At 37.5% G+C, this 23,402-nt stretch overlaps 5 protein-coding genes, 1 long non-coding RNA gene and 1 other non-coding gene across 10 annotated transcripts; 2 read left to right on the forward strand and 5 right to left on the reverse strand.

Annotated features, from left to right (window-relative positions):
• The first annotated feature begins 2,585 nt into the window (after nt 1–2,585).
• TRNAG-GCC (transfer RNA glycine (anticodon GCC)) lies at nt 2,586–2,656 on the forward strand. Its single transcript has one exon. It is a non-coding gene; the product is annotated as a tRNA-Gly (tRNA).
• Nucleotides 2,657–3,372: 716 nt separating this feature from the next.
• LOC133709225 (leucine-rich repeat extensin-like protein 3) lies at nt 3,373–3,768 on the reverse strand. The gene has a single exon (XM_062134886.1). It carries the CDS (start codon nt 3,766–3,768, stop codon nt 3,373–3,375), a length of 396 nt encoding a protein of 131 aa, XP_061990870.1.
• A 1,199-nt stretch (nt 3,769–4,967) lies between these two features.
• On the reverse strand, nt 4,968–5,381 carry LOC133709226 (sulfated surface glycoprotein 185-like). The gene has a single exon (XM_062134887.1). The coding sequence runs from the start codon at nt 5,379–5,381 to the stop codon at nt 4,968–4,970; it is 414 nt and encodes a 137-aa protein (XP_061990871.1).
• A 2,318-nt stretch (nt 5,382–7,699) lies between these two features.
• On the reverse strand, nt 7,700–9,004 carry LOC133708455 (uncharacterized). Its single transcript, XM_062133913.1, has 2 exons — nt 8,377–9,004; nt 7,700–8,256 (listed from the first exon to the last, which is right to left on the reverse strand). Exons 1-2 carry the CDS (start codon nt 8,638–8,640, stop codon nt 7,984–7,986), a joined length of 537 nt encoding a protein of 178 aa, XP_061989897.1. The 5' UTR covers nt 8,641–9,004; the 3' UTR covers nt 7,700–7,983.
• Nucleotides 9,005–9,718: 714 nt separating this feature from the next.
• On the forward strand, nt 9,719–11,337 carry LOC133708454 (uncharacterized). The gene has a single exon (XM_062133911.1). It carries the CDS (start codon nt 10,178–10,180, stop codon nt 11,270–11,272), a length of 1,095 nt encoding a protein of 364 aa, XP_061989895.1. The 5' UTR covers nt 9,719–10,177; the 3' UTR covers nt 11,273–11,337.
• On the reverse strand, nt 11,280–13,259 carry LOC133708456 (uncharacterized). The gene is made up of 2 exons (XM_062133914.1): nt 13,058–13,259; nt 11,280–11,723 (listed from the first exon to the last, which is right to left on the reverse strand). The coding sequence occupies exons 1-2, from the start codon at nt 13,172–13,174 to the stop codon at nt 11,430–11,432; spliced, it is 411 nt and encodes a 136-aa protein (XP_061989898.1). The 5' UTR covers nt 13,175–13,259; the 3' UTR covers nt 11,280–11,429.
• Nucleotides 13,260–17,418: 4,159 nt separating this feature from the next.
• Nucleotides 17,419–23,045, reverse strand: LOC133709669 (uncharacterized). 4 transcript variants are annotated; one of them, XR_009846338.1, is made up of 4 exons: nt 22,864–23,043; nt 19,315–22,738; nt 18,081–19,193; nt 17,419–17,990 (listed from the first exon to the last, which is right to left on the reverse strand). It is a non-coding gene; the product is annotated as an uncharacterized LOC133709669 (long non-coding RNA). The 4 variants fall into 4 exon arrangements; XR_009846339.1 differs by having other exon boundaries at nt 17,419–19,162; nt 22,864–23,045; XR_009846337.1 differs by having other exon boundaries at nt 17,419–19,193; nt 22,864–23,045.
• Between the last annotated feature and the right edge of the window lie 357 nt (nt 23,046–23,402).

Consider the following 23,402-nt stretch of genomic DNA (forward strand, 5'->3'; position numbering starts at 1 on the left):
AGACAGGTCCATCAGTTGTACGTAGAAAATGCAATTTCAAAAAAGCGTATATGAGCGATGACTCTTATTTCCTCCATCAGGCAAGACTTTGCTGCAATATTGAGAAGGAATTAAATTGAAGGAAGCTGGAAATTAAAGTGCGCAAGAAGTTGAGTGATCTTGACGTTGTTATAAGTATATACATCCCATTAACAGAGAAAACCCAACCTAATTAAACTCTGCAAATAGTTTCAGTACTAAATAGATAGCACGACTTCTTTTGGTTTCTATATATATAAGACCACTGAAGCCTCAAAATTAGGGTATTTATACATATAAACTTTATTAAGGCTCTTATAGGAAGGCCTACCTAGTAATTAATTTCAAGTATATATATCTCCATGTTCGATGTGTAACAGTAAAGGGTAATATGAAATATTAGGTGACAATTTGTTCCTAATTAACTAGCTAGTTTCATTGTGTCGGTGAAAAATGCTCATTTCCTGACGTGGTAGTGTACAGCTATTAGTCTATTACTGAATATTAAATATTCCAAGAGGACCAGTATTGCATATACCCCCAAAGAACAATGCACTAACACCATTTTCTTTCAATTTCATATCTTGCTTTAAGTTAGACTTTTGAGTTTGATATAAATATGTTAAAAAGAAAGTATTTATATGTACAATTGAAAGTTCCAATTTTTCTTTTACTAGAAGATGAAAGATAGGTACTACATATACTAGAAAAGTAGAAAATTAATCAACTTTCCTCTAGTAGCACCTTTCTTAGAGGCAAGCTCAGAGCTTTGTGTAGTCTATTTTAGTTGGCAATATATGGACGCCATTGATCATCAAAAAATATATGGACGCCAATGGTTCTCATATTCATTCTCTTTTCTTTCTTTTTTCTTTCCTTTCTAATTCGCTCTTTCTTTCCCTTTGATCCAACTGTCCTGTACAGGCTGTTGGTGCCAAAGAACACCATGCATTGGCATCTGTTGCTATTGCGGTTGCTAGGCTAAATAATAATTGGGGACTCAATAATTCAGAAGCTTTCATAATGATAGAATAGAGTAGAAGAAACCAAACAAACAAATTTGAAAAAGAAGACTGATCGATCGATCTAACTCTACTTTCTTAGCTTGCACATGTCGCATGTCGAGTTGGTTAATTCGTTCAATTTTCAGACACCGGCCCTCTCATTTTTATTTTCTTTTTCTGGGTCGAAATATAAAATCCATTCACATATATTAAAAGACGATGACAATTTTTATTTTAAGAAGAATAGTGTGGTAACAATTTTAATAGATTAAATATTTACTTATCTAACATACCCTAGCCTCATGATCAAGTTTCTTAATTTCTAACATTTACATTGACGTTGAGGCTGGGCAAGTGCGATAAGTAAAAAAGAAAGCAAAGGGAAAACAGAGGGCCTGGAAAACAAATAGTAGAGTGACGCGAAGGACCTCTAACAACTCAAGTACCTACCAAAAAGCTAACCGAAATCACATAAGGTCTGGAAAGGGCGGTAAAGAATAGAATTCCTTTTCTAACTTTTATCACAAGTTTCACACATTGTATGTAATCCATTTAGTACCTATTAATTTATTAACAAAACAAGTCTCGAATTAATAAATTAATTTCTGAATGAATTGTATCGGACATAATTTAAACCTTACATTTATATTAATTATGAAATGACCTAATTAGTGACTAGCTTTCTCTTCTTAACTCCAAATTAATTGATTAATGTTGTGTTCCATGTATGAATGATATCTTGACTCTAATTTTCCAATTACCACCAACCTGTTTGGCATGGCGTGCCTACCTAATGAATAGTCACATTACGAAAAGTGAGCAATTGGGTAGAGTTATGAATGGTGATTACTTAGTAGAGTTAAAGACGAGTAATTAGTTGTTAACTTAATTACCAAATTACCTGCCCTAGCTAGGAAGCTATTCACGAAGACGTCGACCCGCCACTAACCTAAAACAAACCATTTGAATGATGTGAAAAGTAGCACGTACGTGGAGGACCCATAGTTTGGTTTGGTGAACCCTAACCGAAGTTGATTCCCCTTCAGCTTCATGAAGCTGTACATCTGACACGTACCAACTTTATAGAATGATCAGCTACAACTCTGACATCAAAATCAAATGGTTGGCATTTTCGAGCTTCTCGTAGACCCACCACCGGCCTTCACTCATTTCTTCCGATCAGCCATGTGTAACTGTCTTCTTTCTCTTAACCTAATTAGTCAAACTATTCATATACTAATTAGTTTGTTAATTACCGCTCTGTCGGTTTAGATAAAACAGAATAAGTTCATGCTGTTCATTTCACAAACGAAATGGTACAAAATGTTTAATGCATGTTTTGGTCTCTGTCCTCTCTATTGTTGGCTTCTACTCGCCTTCTTCTCGATTATTAATACCGTTTTTAAATTCCCCGTCCCAACGGTACTTACAAACCCGTTATACTATCTTTGCAAAATCCAAAAGAAAAATTATTTGGTTAGAATTGTGTATAGCTCCAAAAATTGGCCACAAGAACAGAAGAGTCCTAGACTAATTAGAAACATAACGATCATTAAACAACAAGCACCAGTGGTCTAGTGGTAGAATAGTACCCTGCCACGGTACAGACCCGGGTTCGATTCCCGGCTGGTGCATTTCTGCTTTTTTTAATAATACCCCCTTGACAAAAGGAATGAATTAAAAACTTCTGGGCTTTGGGGGATGATCTAATCTAATTTCTAAATTTTTGTTCCTAGTAAAGCTTAAGTCTTGCCTTGATTTGTGCATTGTGGCACATTCCCTGCTGACTCCAGTGATCATGCGCCACGTGTAAACATGAGGTAACATTAAGCAACATATTTATAAAAGTTAAATAGGGCTCCACTATATGAAAGCTATATCTTTCCAATTGATTTAATTAAGACGTCAATGGAAGGTGCAAGCTGGTAAATGGGTGATGATGATCCATAATTGATCAATCATCAATTATGAATCCAAAAATCAAAATGATTCTTTACAATTCAGACCAGAAATTATTAAAAGAAAGAAAATTGAAGCACGTACCTACATACAAATTCTATGAAATTAACAAAGAACAGGGAAAAGAAGTTAGATCAGTACCATCTTAATTATTAGTAATTTTGCGTGAACTGTGAAGAGATAACATTGATAATAGAATTGAAACTGAAAGATTGTTTGTTATTGAAGATTAATAATACACAAGTGAGATGGATATGGAGATGGAGCAACAATTATCAACCCTCGGGCCCTTTAATTCCCTCAGACTACCAAAAAAACAATACAATTCTATGTCCCTTATCATCTGAATCTTACCGTATTATAATCCACCAATTAATCAAGTCCGGCCTGTTCACCAAAACGCCAGAACACCCAGCAATCCGAGTCCGAGCAGAACCGGTAACCCGACCGAGCTCCTCACTCCATCAGCACCATTAAAGTAATGATCAACAGGGTACAGCTCCCCGGGAGGACCGCTGATGTAAACCAGCGACGACGGTGGCGGAGGGCAGTACGGAGTGGACGGTGAAGGCTTCTTGGGGGAAGGAGGGGGATGAACCGGTGTTGGTGGTGGAAGCGCCGGTGGAGGAGGAGACGGTGATGGCGGCGGAGGAGACGGCGGCGGGGGGCTTGGAGTAGTGCATGCACCGCACTTCTCACCGCCGTCTTGGGCGTGGACGGAAGCTCCTCCTCCTAAAAGGGCCACAGCAACAAGGAACAAGCTGAGAATCTTGAAGCAGTGCGTCATTATTTGAGTGTCTGTGTGATCAGTTTGGTTTTTTGGGTGGAGCGGAGTGGAGGAGAGTTGGAGGAAAATGGGAGGAAATGGCGTGTGAAAGAGGCTTTTATTACGTTATGAGGTGGTGCATGGGAGAGTCAATGGGGTAAGAAAGGGTTTAGGTTTTTTATTTTTCTTTTAGAATTGGGGTTTGATGAGTTAAGGCTTTGAGAATTTTGTGAGTGAGGGAGGCGTGTTCTTATGGGCTTTTTCTTGTAATAGAAGGAGGGGGTGGTCAAGGGAATCGCACTGCATGTGGATGGTCCAAATCTGTGGGGTTCCACCATTACGATTTGACTCTTTTAGGTGTATGTGATGGAGAGTATGTACATTTTTTTCTTTTCGAAGGAGGAGACTATGTACATTGCTCTTTCTTGTTTACGAGTCGCTATTAGTATATGCTTTTAGGAGACCATTATTTGTTGGGGTGTAATGTTTAATAGGAGATCAGACCATTAATTGTTGGGGTGTAATATTTAATAGGAGATCCGGTCAATATTTGGGGAGGATTTACATTTCTCCTTCTCAAACTAATCTTAAGCAGGAGATATAGTGATCCTAGAAAGTTTACATCGGAAAGTCAAATATCCTCTTACACAAATTAGTAATTGATTTAGTAATGTGAAAAGAGAAGTAAATCGTTATTAAAAAATCACAAAATTTTCAAATTAATAAAATTGATTACACATATGCGTGAACTAAAACGATTTGTAACTATTCAGTTCCACGCATTAACTACGTGATTTTAAGGCATGAGACAGTTAACTTGTTTGGATTTTGAAAGACTCCCGTTATACATTCATTCCCCACCCCACATAAAATGCATCAAATATATAACTACAGAGAATGCATGTTATATCAATGTTTTCCCACGTGATCGAGAGATAGAGTGGTCGTTTGGAGGAGTTTTTGTTGTTACAGCTCATGATGGATTGTGCCTAATTAATTCATATTGTCACCTTGCCCGAACACTCGATCAGAACACCCAGCAATTGATAGAATTGAAACCGAAAGATTGTTTGTTATTGAAGATTTAAAAATACACAATTGAGATGGAGCAACAATTCTCAACCCTCGGGCCCTTTAATTCCCTTAGACTACAAAAAAAAAAAAACAAAAAACAAATTCTATGTCCCTTGTCATCTGAATCTTACCTTATTATAATCCAATTAATCAAGTCCGGCCTGCTCACCAAAACGCCAGAACACCAGCAATCCGAGTCCGAGCAGAATTGGTAAGCCGACCGAGCTCGTCACTCCATGAGCACCATTAAAGTCCTGATCAACAGGGTACAGCTGCCCGGGAGGACCGGTGATGTAAATCAACGACGACGGCGGAGGAGGGCAGTACGAAGTGGACGGTGGAGGATTCTTGGGGGAAGGAGGGGGAAGAACCGGTGTTGGTGGTGGAAGCGCCGGTGGAGGTGGACACGGTGATGGCGGCGGAGGAGACGGCGGCGGGGGGCTGGGTGTAGCGCATGAACCGCACTTCTCACTGCCGTCTTGGGCGCGAACCGAAGCTCCTCCTCCTAAAAGAGCCACAGCAACAAGGAACAAGCTGAGAAACTTGAAGCAGTGCGTCATTATTGGAGTGTCTCTGTGATCAGTTTGGTTATTTAGGTGGAGCGGAGTGGGGGAGAGTTGGAAGAAAATGGGAGGAAATGGCGTGTGAGAGAGTCTTTTATTACGTTATGAGGGGGTGCATGGGAGAGTCAATAGGGTAAGAAAGGGTTTAGGTCTTTGATTTTTCTTTTAGAATTGGGGGTTTGATGGATTAGGGCGTTAGGCTTTGAGAAAATTTTTGAGCTAGTGAGGGAGACGTGTTCTTATGGAGTTATGGGATGTTTCTTGTAGTAGCAGGAGGAGGGTGGTGTTGCTTTTTCTTCAAGGGAATCGCACTGCATGTGGATGATCAAATCTGTGGAGTTCCGCCATTACGACTCAAAGACTCTTTTAGGTGTATGTGATGGAGGGTGTCTTGTTTATGAATCACTATTAGTATATGCTTTTAGTAGACCATTATTTATTGGGATGTAATGTTTAATATGAGATCCGGTTATTATTTGGGGAAGATTTACATTCCTCTTTCTCAAACTGATCTTAAGCGGGACATATGTTGATCTTAGAATGATCACGTCGGAAAAGTCAAATCGATGTTTTTAAGTCATACACAGACTAATAATTGATTTAGTAATGTGAAAAAGGAAGTAAATCGATATAAAAAATCACAAAAATTTCAGATTTGTAAAAGTAAAATGGGGAAATTAGTCTACTTAGAGCAACTCCAACAGTTTCCCCATATTTTGATTTTTCTCTACTTTAGGGAAAAATGAGCCTCTTTTGCTCCAACAGATTCCCTATAAATATCCCTATTTTAAGGAAAGTGAGGAAAGAGAAAACCAAATTCCCTATATTTACAGCAATCTCTAAAAATTTAAGAAAGAATATGGAGATTTTAGAGATTGCTGTAAAATAGGGAATCTGTTGGAGTTGGAGAAGAAAAAGATGCTAAAACTTTGACTTTTGCTTCCCTATTATACAAAAATTATAGGGAAGCTGTTGAAGTTGCTCTTATTTCATTAGATAGTCCCTTTATATAGGGTGAGGATTACAATGGTAATAGCAATTACAATAATGACAATAATGGATGATTGAGCTGTAACCGCTAATTCCCTATTTGTTAGTTACTTTAACGAAGACACATATCATGTTTTTCCTTTAACAAGATTAATAAAATTGATTATACATATACGCCAATCAAAACGATTTGTTATTATTCAATTTCATGTATTAACTACGTGATTTTAAGGCGTGAGACAGTTAACTCGCTCGGATTTTGAAAGACCCCCCTTATACATTCTTTCCCTAACCCACATAAAATGCATCAAATATATAATGCATGTTATATCTTATTCAAAAAAAAAGAAAAAATGCATGTTAGATCAATGTTTTCCCACATGATCGAGATATAGAGTCGTCGTGTAGAGGAGTTTTTGAAGTTGCTCTTTATGATGGGTTGTGCCTAATTCATATTGTCACCTTGCCCACTTGTTATTGCAAATTCCCCAATTCCTTCCTCCCCAAGTCGACCCCAAGTCTTGTTTTGTTTGTTTTTCCATTAGTTTTCCGGGCCCTCCGATTTGTTTTAAAGTTCCACCGATGCAAGCAACAGCCAACAGGGCATATTATTATATGTAAATAACATGATAAGGACGATTATGTTTAGTGAAGAAAGAAGCTACTAAGCTAGGCTACTACAAGACACATATACCCATCACGATTTGTCCTTGCTTGCAAGCAGTCCTATCAATATAACGAGATTCCAATTTCCAACGCACACTAGCCAATAACAAATGACATGTCACTTCTCTTTTTCCTTCTATGATTGACACTTTCCTTCCTCTCTCTGAAGCTTTGAGCTTTGACAGTGTTTCATTGGAGTAGAAAGAAAACTTTGTTAGCTTCATGAGGTCGCCTTTATTTTTGCCCCTTTAATCAGAGACCTAGAATACTCCATTGTTCCTCTGTGTATGATTTTGTTTATACTGTAAAGGACTAAACTAAACTGTGAAGGAAAAAAGTGGTGAAGTGCCGTATTAGATTAATGGGGTACTTGAGCCTGAAGAAACTGATAAGAGGAAAAAGGGGAACAGGTTGAAGAGATGTGGGAATGTGGAATATCTACACGCGTCTGTGTTAAGAGAGTTGGTTACAAAAGCCACCGTCCCATTTTCCTAAAGCTTATTATTGCTTTCCAGCTGGGTCAACTTCCTCCAAGAACCTTCCTTCCTTAAACAAATCATTGCTCTAGTTTTCCGCGTTTAATTTTCAGGATCCACAATTATCGAAGGTTCAAGGATTCGGACCAATGTTCTGTCAAAAAAAAACAGGATTCGGACCAATGACGCTAGAAAGTAAATTAATTAGTTTCCTTTTGAAAAAAGAGTAGAACTCCAGCCACAACATCAAAGGAACAAAATAGGCCCATTCATTCAGATTCTATTGTTGTCAAGCCCACCTTTAAACCTTTCAAGCAACACTGTTTTTTTTTTTTTTTTTTTTTTGGAATAATTCAAGCAACACTTTACAGAACACAAAAGTCTAGTGAGAAGGAGGACACAAAAATCAAAATTGCATACAAATTACAAATGAAAACATTGATTCTCTCATCAACGACACAGCCTCTCTAAAATGAAAAGAATCCTGGTCCTCCATACATCCGTATAGGCGAGCCCGTGTCGACACCTACATTCTTAGATTCCAGACGCGTCCTCTTTGCGCACCCAGATTGAGCGTGCTCAAAATTAGCCGTGGACGGCCCACAGAATGTAAAAGATGGCTCGAATCCTTGAACCATCTCCATGAACATGTCCTGCAAATCCTCCATGCTATAACTCTTCTGCTCTCGTCTCGATTCCGCCATCAGAGACACCAATTCTTGCACAAAGTCACACAACCCCTGCTTTTTCATTTACCGCATCGATTAGGAAACAACAACACATACATCGATCAGGGAACAGGGACATCCAAACACCTTGATTAATTATAAATAGAAATTAATCGATACCGACGAACGTACCTCGTCTTCTTCATCATCAGGATCATACAAGCCTGCGTCGTACATTGTTCGCTTCCTCTGATCCGATAACACCGAATAGGCTTCTTGAATCTCCTGGAACCTCCGCTTGGCTGCTTCGCCCAGCAAAGAAGGGCTTCGCGTCCACCTGTCTGGATGATACTGCATGGCAAGTTTCCGATAAGCGCGCTTAATTTCTTCCATAGAAGACTCTGAATTAACACCCAGAATACTGTAATAAGACGCTGGCCCGTTTTCGGCTTCCATCTCCTTCTGGCTTTACCCTCACCGTCCACAAAATCTCAGAGCTTCAAATACCTCAAATTGTAGACAGAATTGAAATCCGGTAACAAGTGAAAGAGAGAGGCCCTAAATTGTAGCCAGTAACAAGTGCAAAAGAAAGGCGGTGATGGGATATTTATAGATGAGAGGCTCAGGTTTGTGGCGGTGGCTGGATTTTGATAGGGTCAGGATGTATAGATATTTTTAGGGGTATATGGAAGTGCATTCGAGAATCTTATTGAAATATTTTCTCTCGGGGGCGGTGTTTAAAACTTGCGCTTGCGATCGGGAATGTTCCGGAAGAAACTAGTTACTTGTCCCCCCTGTGATGGTGTACATATTTTTGATGGTTTCAGATATTTTCTGGTACTGGCGTCCCGGATTAAGTCAGTCATACTTACCGGCGGCAATTATTTCGCAGATATCATAGTCTTGTGGCGACACGTGTAGTAAAACAAAGACGTTGCAAACATGGAGCGTACACGTTCTGTTTTAGTGCTACAAGAAATTATCGAGTAATATCGTACTAATCACGTCTCTGATTTGAAATGACTTGGGCTTAGTTTGATATTCTGTACTCAACTGTAAAAATATTCAAAAACTTATACAGAGACAGGGACGTGATGTAAATTTCAAAAGTGTTATGAGGATAATAAAGGTATGTATTTCCAAAAAATAATAAATCAAGGACTGCAGTGTTATTAAATCCACATCTCCGTATCGTGATTTTTAGAAAGCAGGTTATGAGTTGGTTACAGATATCCGCGTTTATTGAACCAATGCAGTGTTATTAAGCTGATCTTTTACTTTTACCAAACGGTTTATAAACTCAAAAAGTTTAAAATAAGCTGTTTTTTCCTCTAAAAACGCAAAGCCAAACTCAGCCTTACTTATTGATAATAAAAATTGGCTATTTACTTTATTTCTTTACTTTTTTCCCTTGTAAACAAGTGTCGGCAATCTCTCTGAATGTTGAAAAAGAAAAAATATAGCACCAGTTCTTTTTGAAGTGTCCGCCCTATATTAGTCAGAGATCGATCATACAATAGTTACTCTGAATGTTGCAAAAAGAAACAATAGCCCAAGTTGTTTTGAAGTGAACTACAATTTAAAATAGCAAGATAATAATCTACAAACGACTAATTATCAACCGTCAGTAATTATTTAGAATAACTGACATCGTAGATGATACAAATTCAAATTTCATTAACATTATAGACAGAGATCGGTTGTCCTTGCTCTACTAACTTGGGTTTGGGTTTGGGTTTCGGGTTTCGATTTGGACCGTTACGCTAGGTTGGGCCGGGCTTTTCTTATGGACAGTATGAATAACGGGCTGTTTAGCATTATCAAGGATCTCTAGGCTTTATCTGCAACCAACATCTTTCTGAAACTAGTCGTCGTTCTCCGTTTGACAAGAAATCAAAGTCAAAACTCCGGCCGGCTGCGAGTGGATTCCTAGGCAAGAAAATCCCCTTCTATAAATCTCTTCATGAGCCTCCGATACTGAGCAACGAACACCATGACTTGTTCAATTGCCTCCTCCGTCCTAGTGGTTTTCATTTTGCTGAGCTCAATCCCGATCCAAACCCAAGCAAGCAAGCCTCACGTCATCAATTTCCGATCCCCAAATCTCTACCCCGAAGGCCTCGCCTACGACCCCTCCGCCCAGCACTTCATCGTCGGCGCCATCCGCCACCGCACCATCTACTCCGTCTCCGACGCCGGCGTAACCGACCTTCTCATCTCCGACCCCACTCTCCCCGAAAACGTCACCTTCCTCGGCCTCGCCGTCGACGCCGTCAACAACCGCCTCCTCGCCGCTGTCCAAGCCGTGGAGCCGCTCCCTCACTTAAGCGCCCTCGCCGCCTACGACCTCCGCACGCGCCGCCGCCTCTTCCTCACGCCCCTCCCCTCGGCCGACGGCGACGCCTCCCGGCAGATCGCCAACGACGTCGCCGTGGATTTCAAGGGCAATGCCTACGTCACCAACTCGGCGGCGAACTTCATCTGGAAAGTCAACTCCGACGGCGTGGCCTCCGTCCTCTCCAAGTCCCCGCTATTCTCGGCGCATCCTGTGGACCCCGACTCGCCCTTTAGCTTCTGCGGCCTCAACGGCGTTGCTTACGTCAGCAAGGGGTATCTACTGGTGGTGCAATCCAACACCGGGAAGCTGTTCAAAGTGGACGCGGAGGACGGAACCGCCAGGGAGGTGCTGCTGCCGGAGGACTTGCCTCTGGCCGACGGGATTGCTGTCCGACGAGACGGGACCGTTGTGGTGGTTTGCATGAATAAAATGTGGTTTCTTAAGAGCCAAGACAGCTGGGGAGAGGGTGTGGTTTATGACAAGACGGAGCTTGAAGTGGAGAGGTTTCCGACCTCGGTGGCCGTGGCAGCGGAGGACAGGGTGTACGTGATATACGGGCATGTGCTTGAGGGAATGACGGGGAATTCGGAGAGGGAGATGTTTAGTATAGCGGAGGTGAGGTCGGAGAAGGAGAGCAAGGAAGAGGGTGTTTGGATTTTTGTTTTGGTTGGGTTGGGTTTGGCTTATTTCATGTTCTGGAGGTTTCAGATGCGCCATCTTGTTGGCAACATGAACAAAAAGACCAACTAGTTTAGCATTTTTGTAACAATAAACTTGGTTTTTCTGCTATATAAGATTGTGCTTATGGCCCCAAATCGAAAGTGAACATTGAGTTCAAGTGTTCAACACAGAAAGCAAGAAAAAATTTTAAAATCATGCATGTCATAGATAATTACCATCTCATTGCTCAAGGGAGAATGGCTTCCACAGGAGTTGGAAGAGGCACTGGTGGCAAAGATGGTGCTGGCTGTTTCCCTTCATTGGTTTTTGGCTTTGATAAGCCGGCCTTTTCCCTCAGCATCTCAAGCTTTTCCTGAATTTTCCTCCTAATCTCGGGCTTGACAATTCGTGCCTCAGCAGGTTCGACTGAGAAAAAAGTAGCTGCTGCTAGTGTCGCAGCGGGTAAAGACAGCATAACATCTCTTCGTGAAACGCCAAGTACTTTTGGAGGGCCTGAGTTGTGTTTTCCCTCACTTCTCACCTGCAATAATATCAAACAAAGAAGTCACATAATATGCAATTGGGATAAAAATTAAGGTAAGATGTCTCCAGCACTTTGTAACCAAGAATGATCTCAAGCAATATGGAAGTAATGGCTTTAGAAAGAGAAACTAAGAAGCCAAATAACGATGCATCTTACTATAGAAGCAATGGATTTAGAGTCCATCACAACATCATGATCATTAAACACAATGCTAGTGAGTACAGACTACAGAGGCTATTTGAATTTCCAAAAGTAGCCTACTCTCTCTGCCTAATTCTCCAGGCTCTTGACATATCACGGATTAGTCTGCAAAACTAACCCTTTTTGAAAATATGAAATACAGTTTGAAGGGCCTTAATTCCCAAACAAGGATGGCCAACTGACAATACAAATGTTCGAAACATCTGATTTCAGCCATAAATAGCTGTAAGACTGTACGTAACTCGGTACAGACTACAAAGCCGAAGTAGACTATCTGGTTTTCTATCTCCACTTTCACAACGGCGACTAATGACATTTGGCACTTCTTATTCAGATCAGCATGAGCTCATTACAACAAGCTTTGATCCAGTTAAGCATATCTACCATCATAGACTGGCTACAGGTCATGAGATGAAAAGCTTGCAGGGAAGACTAATCAAATATGGATCCGCTATAAAATCCTGGCCTATCTCTGGCAAAAAAACATACAATAAGTAATCAAAGTACGATCGCAGGGAGACAAATTAAAAATTGTCCATTCTCTTCTCCTCTTGTCTGATACCAGAAATGCAGAGATTTAACTAATGAAACTTAATACCAGCTATGAAATTCCCTTCATCAGCATATTAACGATTCTACACATTAGGCAGATTACCAGCCATTCTGCCTTTCCCTTAATTACAGCTTACATTTTAAGTCCAATTCAAGAAAATTCAGGAATCAAGTAACTTGAAATCAAAACAACTCATCCAGCTTACATTTTACTTCTTTCCTTTATCGATCTGTAGATTTGTAGGTAAAATGCAACCCACTAGTCTACTACATATGAATCGATGCACGTATTCCCAAACTCCCCAATTGATTCCAGTGGGAGTTTAAGCCAAATAACCCAATGAGTAATTAGTTGCAGAAAAAAAAAAAAAAAAAAAATTGATTGAAGGAAAATCCAACAACCCAAGTGGTTTTTTTTTTTTTTATAGACATAAGCTCACATCAAGAGGTTGAGTCCATCCATCAGAAGCAAAGTAGATCACACGAGAAATTAGAGAAGCTAAAAGCAGCACAATTTTCTAAGTAAGAGATTTGGGTGTTGTTGAATCTATAAGTGGACAGGTAATGAAACAAAGAACCTGAAGAGGAAGAGCTCTTTTTGTGGTTGTCAGCGCCGACGGCTTTGTGGGTAGCCGGTTTTCTCCGACCGACGGAGGAAGTGCACCGCCAACCAGTTTCCAACTAGATAACGACATATTTCCCCGGCAAAAATATCAACGGTTCGAAGACTCGGACTTGTTATATACTGGCAAGGTCGAAATTGGGTTAGAATTTGGAAATTAGAAATTGTTATTTTGGTATTTTGCCCCTGAACTATGAGGGATGTGTAGATTTACCCTCTAGATATCTGTTCTTGTTAATTTTACCCCCCAAATGATTCTTAGGTTTCCTTCTACCTCAGTCCCTCTTTATTATTTGGAAATGAACAAATATTTTGTTACCATGTTTGATAAATACAAGTTTAGAAATGATTGATCTCTCAAACCGGAAGAAGCTCGAACTTGCGGCTCTAATTCTAAGAATTGACCAACCCTAATTTTATTTTTCTCACATAAAGAAGCTTCTAAAAGATGCTCTCCTTATACTTGTTCTTGCTACCCAACGAGCAGATCCTAGTCTTCTCAAGCTCAAATGAGATACAAGATGACCAAATACTAGGATACAAGACAGAGATGAATCAAGGACTCTATAATTGTCTTGAAAAAAGGTACCCAACTCTTGGACTTTGTAAACATAGCAGCCATGAAACCAAGATTTTATACTACTTTTGAGAATTGAAACTCTTGAGCTGAAAATCTTTATATCGTAAATTATTGATTTGTATATATCCATCTAGTAAGCTAATTTAACGAACTCGGGCTTCAAAGATTCAATATTCCATAACAATATAGACAGTCCAACATGAAAACAAAGATAAACCTTCAACGCCTTATCATAACCTTAACATGACCCAATAGAGGAGGGAAGCTGAGCTTATCTACCGAAGCAAAAGCGGTCGAGGCTAGTCTTCTTACACACATAGTGCTGAAGTACGTTGTATATATTACTGTGCATAAGGGCTTGTTGTAACCATACACTGTCTAGTATGTGTCCTCGACATGTAAAAATTAAGAAAAGAATCATTAATGTCAGTTTTTCATGGCAATATTCGGATTTAGATATGATATTTCTTTTACTCACGTATGGCTGAATTACTATTGTGTAGTATTACTTGTAATACTACGAGACGTACAAGTGTAGTATTACTGCACCATAATTTTCATTTAGTCATGACTGACTAGTTTTTAGTTAAAAAATTTCCTCTGCTCATATTACAAGCATATAAATGTAAATGACATATAGGATATGCTTTGTATATTGTCGAAAACAGAACTTCATCGCTACGGCTAATTTTTTTCTGTAGAAAGAAAGCATTGTTCAAACAGTTTAGAGCTATTTGAACAATACAAGTACTCTAATGATCCACGAAGAAAAAGAAAAATTTATGAGAAAATTAGATATAAATCCAAAAGATCAAGTATGTATTAGGAAAAACTTATCTATACTTTTTTTTTTAATTTACACCCAATTCACATAATTGAACCTTCCTCATGCATAGGGAGGGTATATCTATATAATTAAGATGTTTTCAATTTTCTCAATTGAATATTTTGCCCTTCTTATTAAATATGATGTTAACTAAAGAAAATCTTTATTAAATGTAGCATTTTTGAATTTGAATTATGAGGAAATGAAGCTTAAATTAATTTTCCTAAACTCTAGGTGGGAGTTAAGAACTTGTAGAATCTATTGAGAGAGAAAAATAAATAAATAAAATAAAAACGCCAGCCATGTTGAAACACATATATACTTGTTCAACAATATAAACCTTAAAAGCGAAAACACAAATACCTCGTGAGGAGGAATTAACCAAACGACACATACTTATTGAACATGAAACAAAACACAAATACCCATATACATACCCACTGAATAGGAAGTTTCAATAGATATGTTTGGGGCTTGTGGCATCTTAAGTAATTTTTAACAAAAACAGGTTTTATTTTTATGCTAGTTAATTGGTAGATTTGGGTGTATATTAAAAAAATCTTAGGGGTGTGTTTAACCTAATAAGTGAATGACAATTTGGGTGTATAATAAAATTTCCCAAAAGTTATAATCTAAACGAAAACTAAAACCAAATAACAAAAGGACCTTAAAATCAGGCTTTCATTTTTTTTTAATCAAATAAAGGATTAGGCGATATTAGTTCCTCTGAAGCAGACGATGTAGGGAGCAAGTCCCACCCTCAATCCCGAAGGAGAAGGGTCTGCCACACTCTGGGAACCCACTGCCCGTCCCCCTATTCTTATTTTAATAATAAAAAAATACAAAGATGAGGGGGAGGGGGGCGGAACATAAACCTTACCCCGGAATACAAGAGAAACAAAGTACGCTGATAAGGAATGCCCATATCATCCCTAAGCAAGAAAGGAGATAGAGTAGATGGTGCGGTTGCGTACCAAACTAATGCAGTGGATGCCAAACCCATGTTTGTCAACCTATCAGCAACAGTATTCCCTTCGCGGAGCACATGAGAGCAATGAAAGGTCAACGAGCGGATACGCGCTAAACAAGAATAAAATCAGGCTTTTATAAGAATCAGAGACATTTAAAAAAAAAAAAAAAAAAATCAGAGACACTAAACAAAAAAAAGAAAAAGGTGTCGTTAATCGATCTCGTTGGATACTTGTTAGTTTTAGGTTATATTTTAAGGTAGTCTTTGCAAAAATCAGGCAACATGATATTTTATTAATTAGTCAATTCGACATATATATTATCATCATCATTTTAGTTGCATTTGACAGATTGTATTTGTTGGTTTAGTTCAGCATAAATGATTTTTTACAAAGATAAATTTTTGAAGAAATACTTAAAAGAATAATAATCTTGATTACATTTACAATTCTTAGGTTTCCCCATTTACAATTCTTAGGGGGGTGTATTGTATATGGAATTAGTGGAACTTTTAAACAAATCTATAGAATTTAAAAGTCTGGATGTATTCAATATAGACTTTTAGAAGTCCATGAAAGTCTTGAGGTATTCAATTAGGATTTTTAAAGACTTTATGAATTCCACCAAAATCTAGGGGTATTCAATTAGAACTTTTAAAAATGAATAAAAGTACAGAGGTATTCAAAATATCATTCATACTTATGGAATTAGAAAATCATGGATAATTATGGACTTTGTAGTGTTAACTATACATATCAAAATCCAATAATTTTCCAGCATTCAGACCAAAGATTTGAAAAAGTCTATCAAAGCTCCCTCTTCCAAAAAAAAAAAAACTATCAAAGTTCTTCTCTCTGCGCCCGAAGTGGTTGGTCCTTCATCATCTCTCTTTCTTGATTTTTTGTCTTTTCTCTAATCTTTTATGATATCAACGTTTTTTGATACTCAACATGTTCATTGCAGCTGTTGAATGTGATTTATTTAATTATTTTTTAATTGTGATACTTTGAACTCTAATAGCAATAAAAATTATTTATGAAACCCTAGCTAATACCCAAATATTGTGGTCTACCCCTAAAACCTTAAACAGTGTTGCTATGACATACTAAATTTTATCTTATCAATTATTCTCATCAATTTGAATTTATATTATGATTCAAAGAAAGGTTGAACAATTGAATTTTATTTGATTGATTATAGATCAAGATATTGACAAATATTGTTATGATATATGTTAATCGGGGAAAACAAAATTGATGAGAATAATTAACCATAAACATCAAGTGATCTATATTGTATCTTTATGTTGTTGGGAGATTAGGAATGAGAACAAACTAGCTAGACAGAGTAACAATCATTCATTTGAGTCAATTTCTATTAGAAGATACATGAACATTGAAGAGGCAGCGAGTTATTATTTTGTTTTGTGTTTGGGCTGCATTGGTTTTGTTTTTTGTTTTTATATTTTGTACATGCTAGGAAATCTGTAGAAGTCATTCATAATAAAGTATATAGATTTTCATGAATCAATAAAAGTCTGTTGCTAAAATCAATGGTTTTAAGAAATCAATAACAATCTATCAACTTTTTAAAGAGTCTGTGGACTTTTCAAAAAATCTGTCATTTAAAAAAAATCTACAAAAATCCAAATATAATACACCCCCCTTAGGTTCACCCCTTTGGTGAATGAGCATATTCACTCTCTATTGCGATTAAAGAATAATAACTTTATAATTTTCTAATCCGACCATTTATGTTATATAGCGTAATACAAAGATTAGCTTTGTAAAAAAATCAATTAAATTGAAGACCTTTCAGTTATTCATTTCATCATAATAGTAGTAAGTGTTGTTAGAACCATCCATTTGTTTTATTCAATTAGATAAATTATATTATGTTATCAAATTGTACTATGTTTTTTCCCTGATGAGATCTCATGCAATTCTAGAATCTATACATTTTTTTTTCTCATTTCTGCAATGAAGTTTAATACAGGGCTGTGATATTACTAAAAAAAGACTCTATAAACTAGTGTCTCAGACGAGCAAATACTAGAGTACATTTGTTTGTTTTCCTTTTCCTCGTTAATTGCTTGGAAAAACAGGAACATTCCACGATGGGTTTCTAGGCAAACTAGCAACTGTTGATCTATTCATGATTTGAAATGTCTTTGTTTTGGAACTAATCCCACATGCATGATCTAGGGCAAGTCACAGCCGCGAAAGAGTTGCTTTCTCTTTGGTGGACTTGTGGGATGCTGCACCATGGTAAAGAAAAACGTGGTATATGACTACATATCATAGGTCTCCTCTTCTTTATCTGAAATGCACCACCATTTGGAGAAGACCACTTTGAAAAGAGAGAGTTAATCCAGCTAAACTTGGTTGCTTCATATTGGTTAAGAGAGGACTACCTAGCTCCTTTTCGTGTGTGCCACTGCTGTATATATCGACCTGAGCTACTAGCTGACCTTTAAATATGTTGAAGTACTGAAGTTCTGGCTGATCCCGCTTCCTACAATTGTAACAGCAGGCGCTGCAGGTAAACGTGCATATCATATATAAAGTAGGAGATGGGCTGGTGAGTGGTGACAGTATGTTTTACCTTCTTTGTGTGATGCACGGCTATTAGGCAACTTTCGGTGAAGATCAAGGATATGAGAGACGCTTTGAAGAGATGAGGCTCGGAACTCGATCAAGTAATATTGGATGTTGAATTCCATGCAAACCCTTGTCAAATGAACAGTCTCCTTGCTTATACCTTAGATTCGATGTTCCTTCGACCTAAACTAAACTATTAACTTTCTAGGGTGTAGACCTGAATGTATATGTACGTATACAGAATATATGACCAAAGATGTACAAGTTAATTGACCAAATAATATCTGATCCATTTAATTAGCTGAAAGGTACGTTACAGAGGAATTTGGCCCTCTATCTGCCTCATTCTTGGGGAAGATAGCTAGCCTCATATAGGCTTCAATTATATCTTATGGTTTGTATTACTAATTCTAACTAAATGGCCATCAACTGTACGCACTGCTTTAACCAAGAGACAAGAACATAAACTTAAACCTAAATTCCCAAAGGATCCAAAAGAAAATTGCAAAAAATGGATAAGCTCCGGCCTTCTTAGTTAGGGTTTCGAGAATTTTGCATTGTCTCCCTATTTTAATTGACCAACCACTTCTGTCTGATTGATCTAATTCTGTTTGCTGGTAGACTCCTAATAAATTGCGATCCCACAAAGAAAAGTTTGTCAGCACCAATGTTTGGTCACAACAAAGAGACTTTGCTTCAAGATACATCTGTCTTAATCGAGAATTATAAACCTAGAAAGCTAACCTAAAATTAATCGAGAATTATATGACTTTAATCCGGCATACGTCCTCCTGGTCTAGTATTCACCACACGACTTCGATCTGAAATTAGGGTTTCTCAGGCGTCTAACTAGTCTAGTACTACACCATATATAGAGGCCTGATTCAGGTCGAACAGACAACGAAGCTAAGACTAATTTGCAAAAGGACTCTGGTCACTTGACAAGAATAGCATGGAATCCACTCACCCGGCCTTGTAGATCTTCGCTCATGGTTGCGCCATCTTTCGCTCTTCGTGTGAAAATTTCCACATAACGATCATTATTGAGGCCTGTTTTATCCTTGATTCTTCTTCTTCTTCTTCTTCCTGGGAATTTCCACAGATAATCATAATTCATCTGAAAGAGATAAAATCAAAAACACACACATATATAAGTATTCGAAGTAGGTATCTTTGTTTGAATCAAGAACAAACATGATAACAGCCACAAAGGAATAAAGGATTGGAGAAGAAAGAACCTGCTCTTAGAGCAAGAGGCCGGCGTAGCTAGTTGGTGCAAAGGGCTCTATGCTATAGCGTTTATATATACCGAGCTGTAGGTTAGGTTATAATGTAATTTAAAAGAGATAAGAATGAAAGGAGCTTTCTTTCTTTCTCAAGTTGTTCAAAGCGTGCGACTTCTTCACGTATCTTTTACCCGCAACATTCTTACACGTGAGTGACGTGACGATCATTGACTAACTGTTAATAATCACTATCATCATCATAGGTAGATTCAAGATTACTATTACATTAAGATCATATCGCCTGACCAAATCTTTAACGTGATGGGGCCATGCCTATGCCTAATCCTGGATTAATTATAAATACTTGGCATTACTGCATTACTTACCCTAGTGACTTTTATAATTGATTTTATCCTACTTTGGATGAATCCAGACTTTTTTTTCATGAGTTGTGTGTCAGCTCCATGATACTTGGACAAATCCTATATTAGAAAGTTTTCATTTTTCTTTTTTTGCTGGGATTCATGAATTTTATATGAAAGAAAAATAAAAATTCTACAGCGGATACGTACGGTATGTTGAAATAACGGGGTATTTTCATTTAGATTATCATATGAATGGACTCTGTGCTTCTGAACAAAGAGTCGGTGATTGAAAGGATTCCGAGCTTCAATTGTCGCAGCTACCTGCAAACACCAGTCTCTCGAAGCTTCCTGACGTGATTTGTTTCATAATTACTCTTATAAATCAGCATAGGAAACTTAATTAGCTTCATCCGGACGTTGAATAGTTTAATCTTTACTTGCATTTAAAGGAAAACTTATGCAGGAAACCTCCAGATTGCTTGTATTTCATGCCAGCCATGGAGCCCAACTCTATTGTTACCATAGCCATTTGGTATCTTAATTTGCTGTTTGGACTATTTTCCTATATAAGAGACATTGATAATTACAAACAAACAAGTACATATATTATATGTTCTATAGTGGAACACCTTTCTAGTACTGTTGTATGAGATTAGACAAACTATATGCTAATTTAGGCGCTCACAGAGGCTTGATTAAGAATAACTGATGAATAAGGACAAAAAGAACTCTTAAACAAGCACGCATGGATCAGAGTATATATATAACTCATAACACCGATAATTATGATTCATAACAATATCAAGAGACAACTAGCTAGTATGAAGATTTACAACAAAAAAGAAGATTTACCAACACAATTGACCTAATTCCACACAGAGAGAGAGAGGAGATCCGTCTATGTCAAACTGGGAACTAGCTTCTTGTTGGTATGGAACTTTTTGATGAAGACAACATATAATTGGGTATTGTATGTAGCTGGAATATAAAACAGATGGCAGTGGTAGAGCACTAATTGGAGGTGGGGTGTCAAATTCCATGCAAACCCTTGTCAAGTGAACAGTCCCTTGCATATACCTTACATTCATTGTCAGATCGACCTTGAACTCGATGGATTAACATATATTCATTCTGACCTCAGGTTATATATGCTTACAATATTAGGGTCCTTACACTTCAAATGTGAGAAAATCCTCTCTAAAACCTCCTTACATATGCAGATACATATATGTGTGTGTGTGTGTGTAGTTGTGTGTGCGTGCGCGAGATTTCCTTAGCTAGCTCCACTTTCATGGTATATAACTATATATCATGATTTTAATTGATGAGTTGGAATTGGAACCTAGCTCAGGTTAGCCCATATGAATGTGGAGTGAGACCAACGTAACTAATTAACAGTTCTAAAATCTACACCAGATAGATTAATTATTACATCCTACGTAGATGAGAACCCAAAAAAAAAAAACATATAAATGCACCTTGGAAATATTACATCAGGATATTTCTCTTTCTTTTTCTAACGAGGACCATATTTATCTTAGTGATTATTTTTTTATAGTCACTAACGATGACTTTATAACCTACTTTACGCTAACGATGACTTTATTTATCTTTCTGATAAATTTTTTCTAATTACCACATGAGTACTCAAAGTGATAATACGAGTCCTCAAAGTGATAAATATTAAATAAAATAAGACATGTATGAGAAATGTTAACCTACCACATATAGCTTTACTCTATTGTACGTGCCTTACCAATTAGCTAAACAATTCATATAACAATAAGAATTTTCCCTTTCTTATTTATAGTGAATATTATTCATGTATTTGACTATTTATCATAGTAGACATATGGAACCCTATCCCGTTTCTCTAAAAAAAATCGTAGTAGACATTGAAAAATATAATACAGGAAATCCTGTTTACAATCGATCATCAAGTTAGATTTTTTTTTTCCCTTTCTCTTTTATATTTTAATGATGGAGTCCGTAACCCATACTAACCAGGGAACGGGTGTTAAACCTGGTTTCAATTATGGACTCAATAAGCTACTTAACTCAAGCAACAAACTGATCTATTGCTCCGTAGGTGTAAATATCACCACAAGATCCTACCTAACTACAACATTCTGACATCGGCCTTATGCTTAACAATTTTCACTTTTAAAACCTTAGTATTATATTTCACCTGTTATAACTTATACCTCTCAGTTACGGGTTGGCCTGTGACTTCCATTATCTATTAATTCAATTATCGTTAAATCTTGAAATGCAAATACAATCATATAAATTGGTATCAATCTTGACCTAGATACGCAGCACTATGATCTATATCGAATATGATTCTGTCAATTAAATGCCAAAAGTACAACCTTGGAAATTTAAATTGAATGCAGATTCCCTCAGTACTACTCTATCCATCTATTCAAACCATTTTTGCTTATGAATTCTCAGTGCACCTGAAAGTCGCATGCAAAGCTCTAGACTAGAAGGTTGTATCTGTCTACACATCTACTGTACGATTATACCTAACAAACAACACAAAAAATACATATATACATATAAACATATATAGCATAAACATATATATGTTTACATGCATTTTCATGCAAACAGAATTATAGCTAATTCCTTAGGTATATATCACACGAATTTCATGGATGACCGGCATACGACCTAAATTGACATAAAATTATGAAGGTGCACGAACTATAAATCCACCTGAATACAATAATTTGAGTTAATTTGTCGAGAAAAAAAGAAAGAAAGCGATCATCTGATTTATTAATTTTTGGGTGAATTTTCTCTGTAATTTTATCATATTGTAAATGAATTGAGAAAGTTGAACACTCTTGCAGTTAGCTAGCTTGGGTTTTTATGCAATCAAAATTAAATAGTGTTCAAGGTCGAACAGACAACGAAAGCAAGGTTAATCCAAGAGAGGACTGCTCGCCTGACAAGCACAGCATGGAATCTACTCACCCCATATACATAATCCTACATGTCATCTCTATCTGGTACTTCTGCACCTTCTTTTTATATTTCTGAACTTTCTTTTTAGATCAATCAATCTGAAAGCAGTAAATCATAAAAAGCGATTAGAATAATTCAGACTTATTATATATATAGGTAACTAAACAAATCTAGAGATCGAAGATAAGTAAACAAAGTTGGAAATTAAAGGATATGTAACTACCTCAAACATATCCCTTCTGGGCAGAAAGAGAGAGAGAGAGAGAGAGACTAAAATCAGCTTCATGTTCATGGAGGCAATTAAGCTGGTTTTATCATAACAACTCGATCAGCCTATATTTATAGAAAACAAAACATGAGGATAAATCATAAATGTCAATCTGAGGTAGGGGCCGATTGAAGCTTGCGACTTGCGAGCGTGTGAATGTAGAAAAAAAGCTACATGACACGTGCGAAGGAGCTTTGACTCACTGGTGCATGTGCATTTCAGTATCCCTAACAACCTCTTTGATATTTTCTTTCTTTCTTTTCTGACTTTCTACATTTCTATTTTTAACTTTCTTTTGTTTTTTTTTTTCCCTTTCTAATGGTTTGGTCGTCATCTATGATCGGCTGGTCATCACAGCCTTCCTCATAGAGTAGAAAATCCACCCATGGGGAGATGAGGATTACGTAAGCAACAGCCAACAGATGGAGATCGAGAGTAGATGAGAAAAAGAGAGTTGACGAGTACTAGCTAGTGTACTACTGTAGATGGATGGA

The sequence above is a fragment of the Rosa rugosa genome, chromosome 5, assembly GCF_958449725.1.
Source record: "Rosa rugosa chromosome 5, drRosRugo1.1, whole genome shotgun sequence".
NCBI lineage: Eukaryota > Viridiplantae > Streptophyta > Magnoliopsida > Rosales > Rosaceae > Rosa > Rosa rugosa.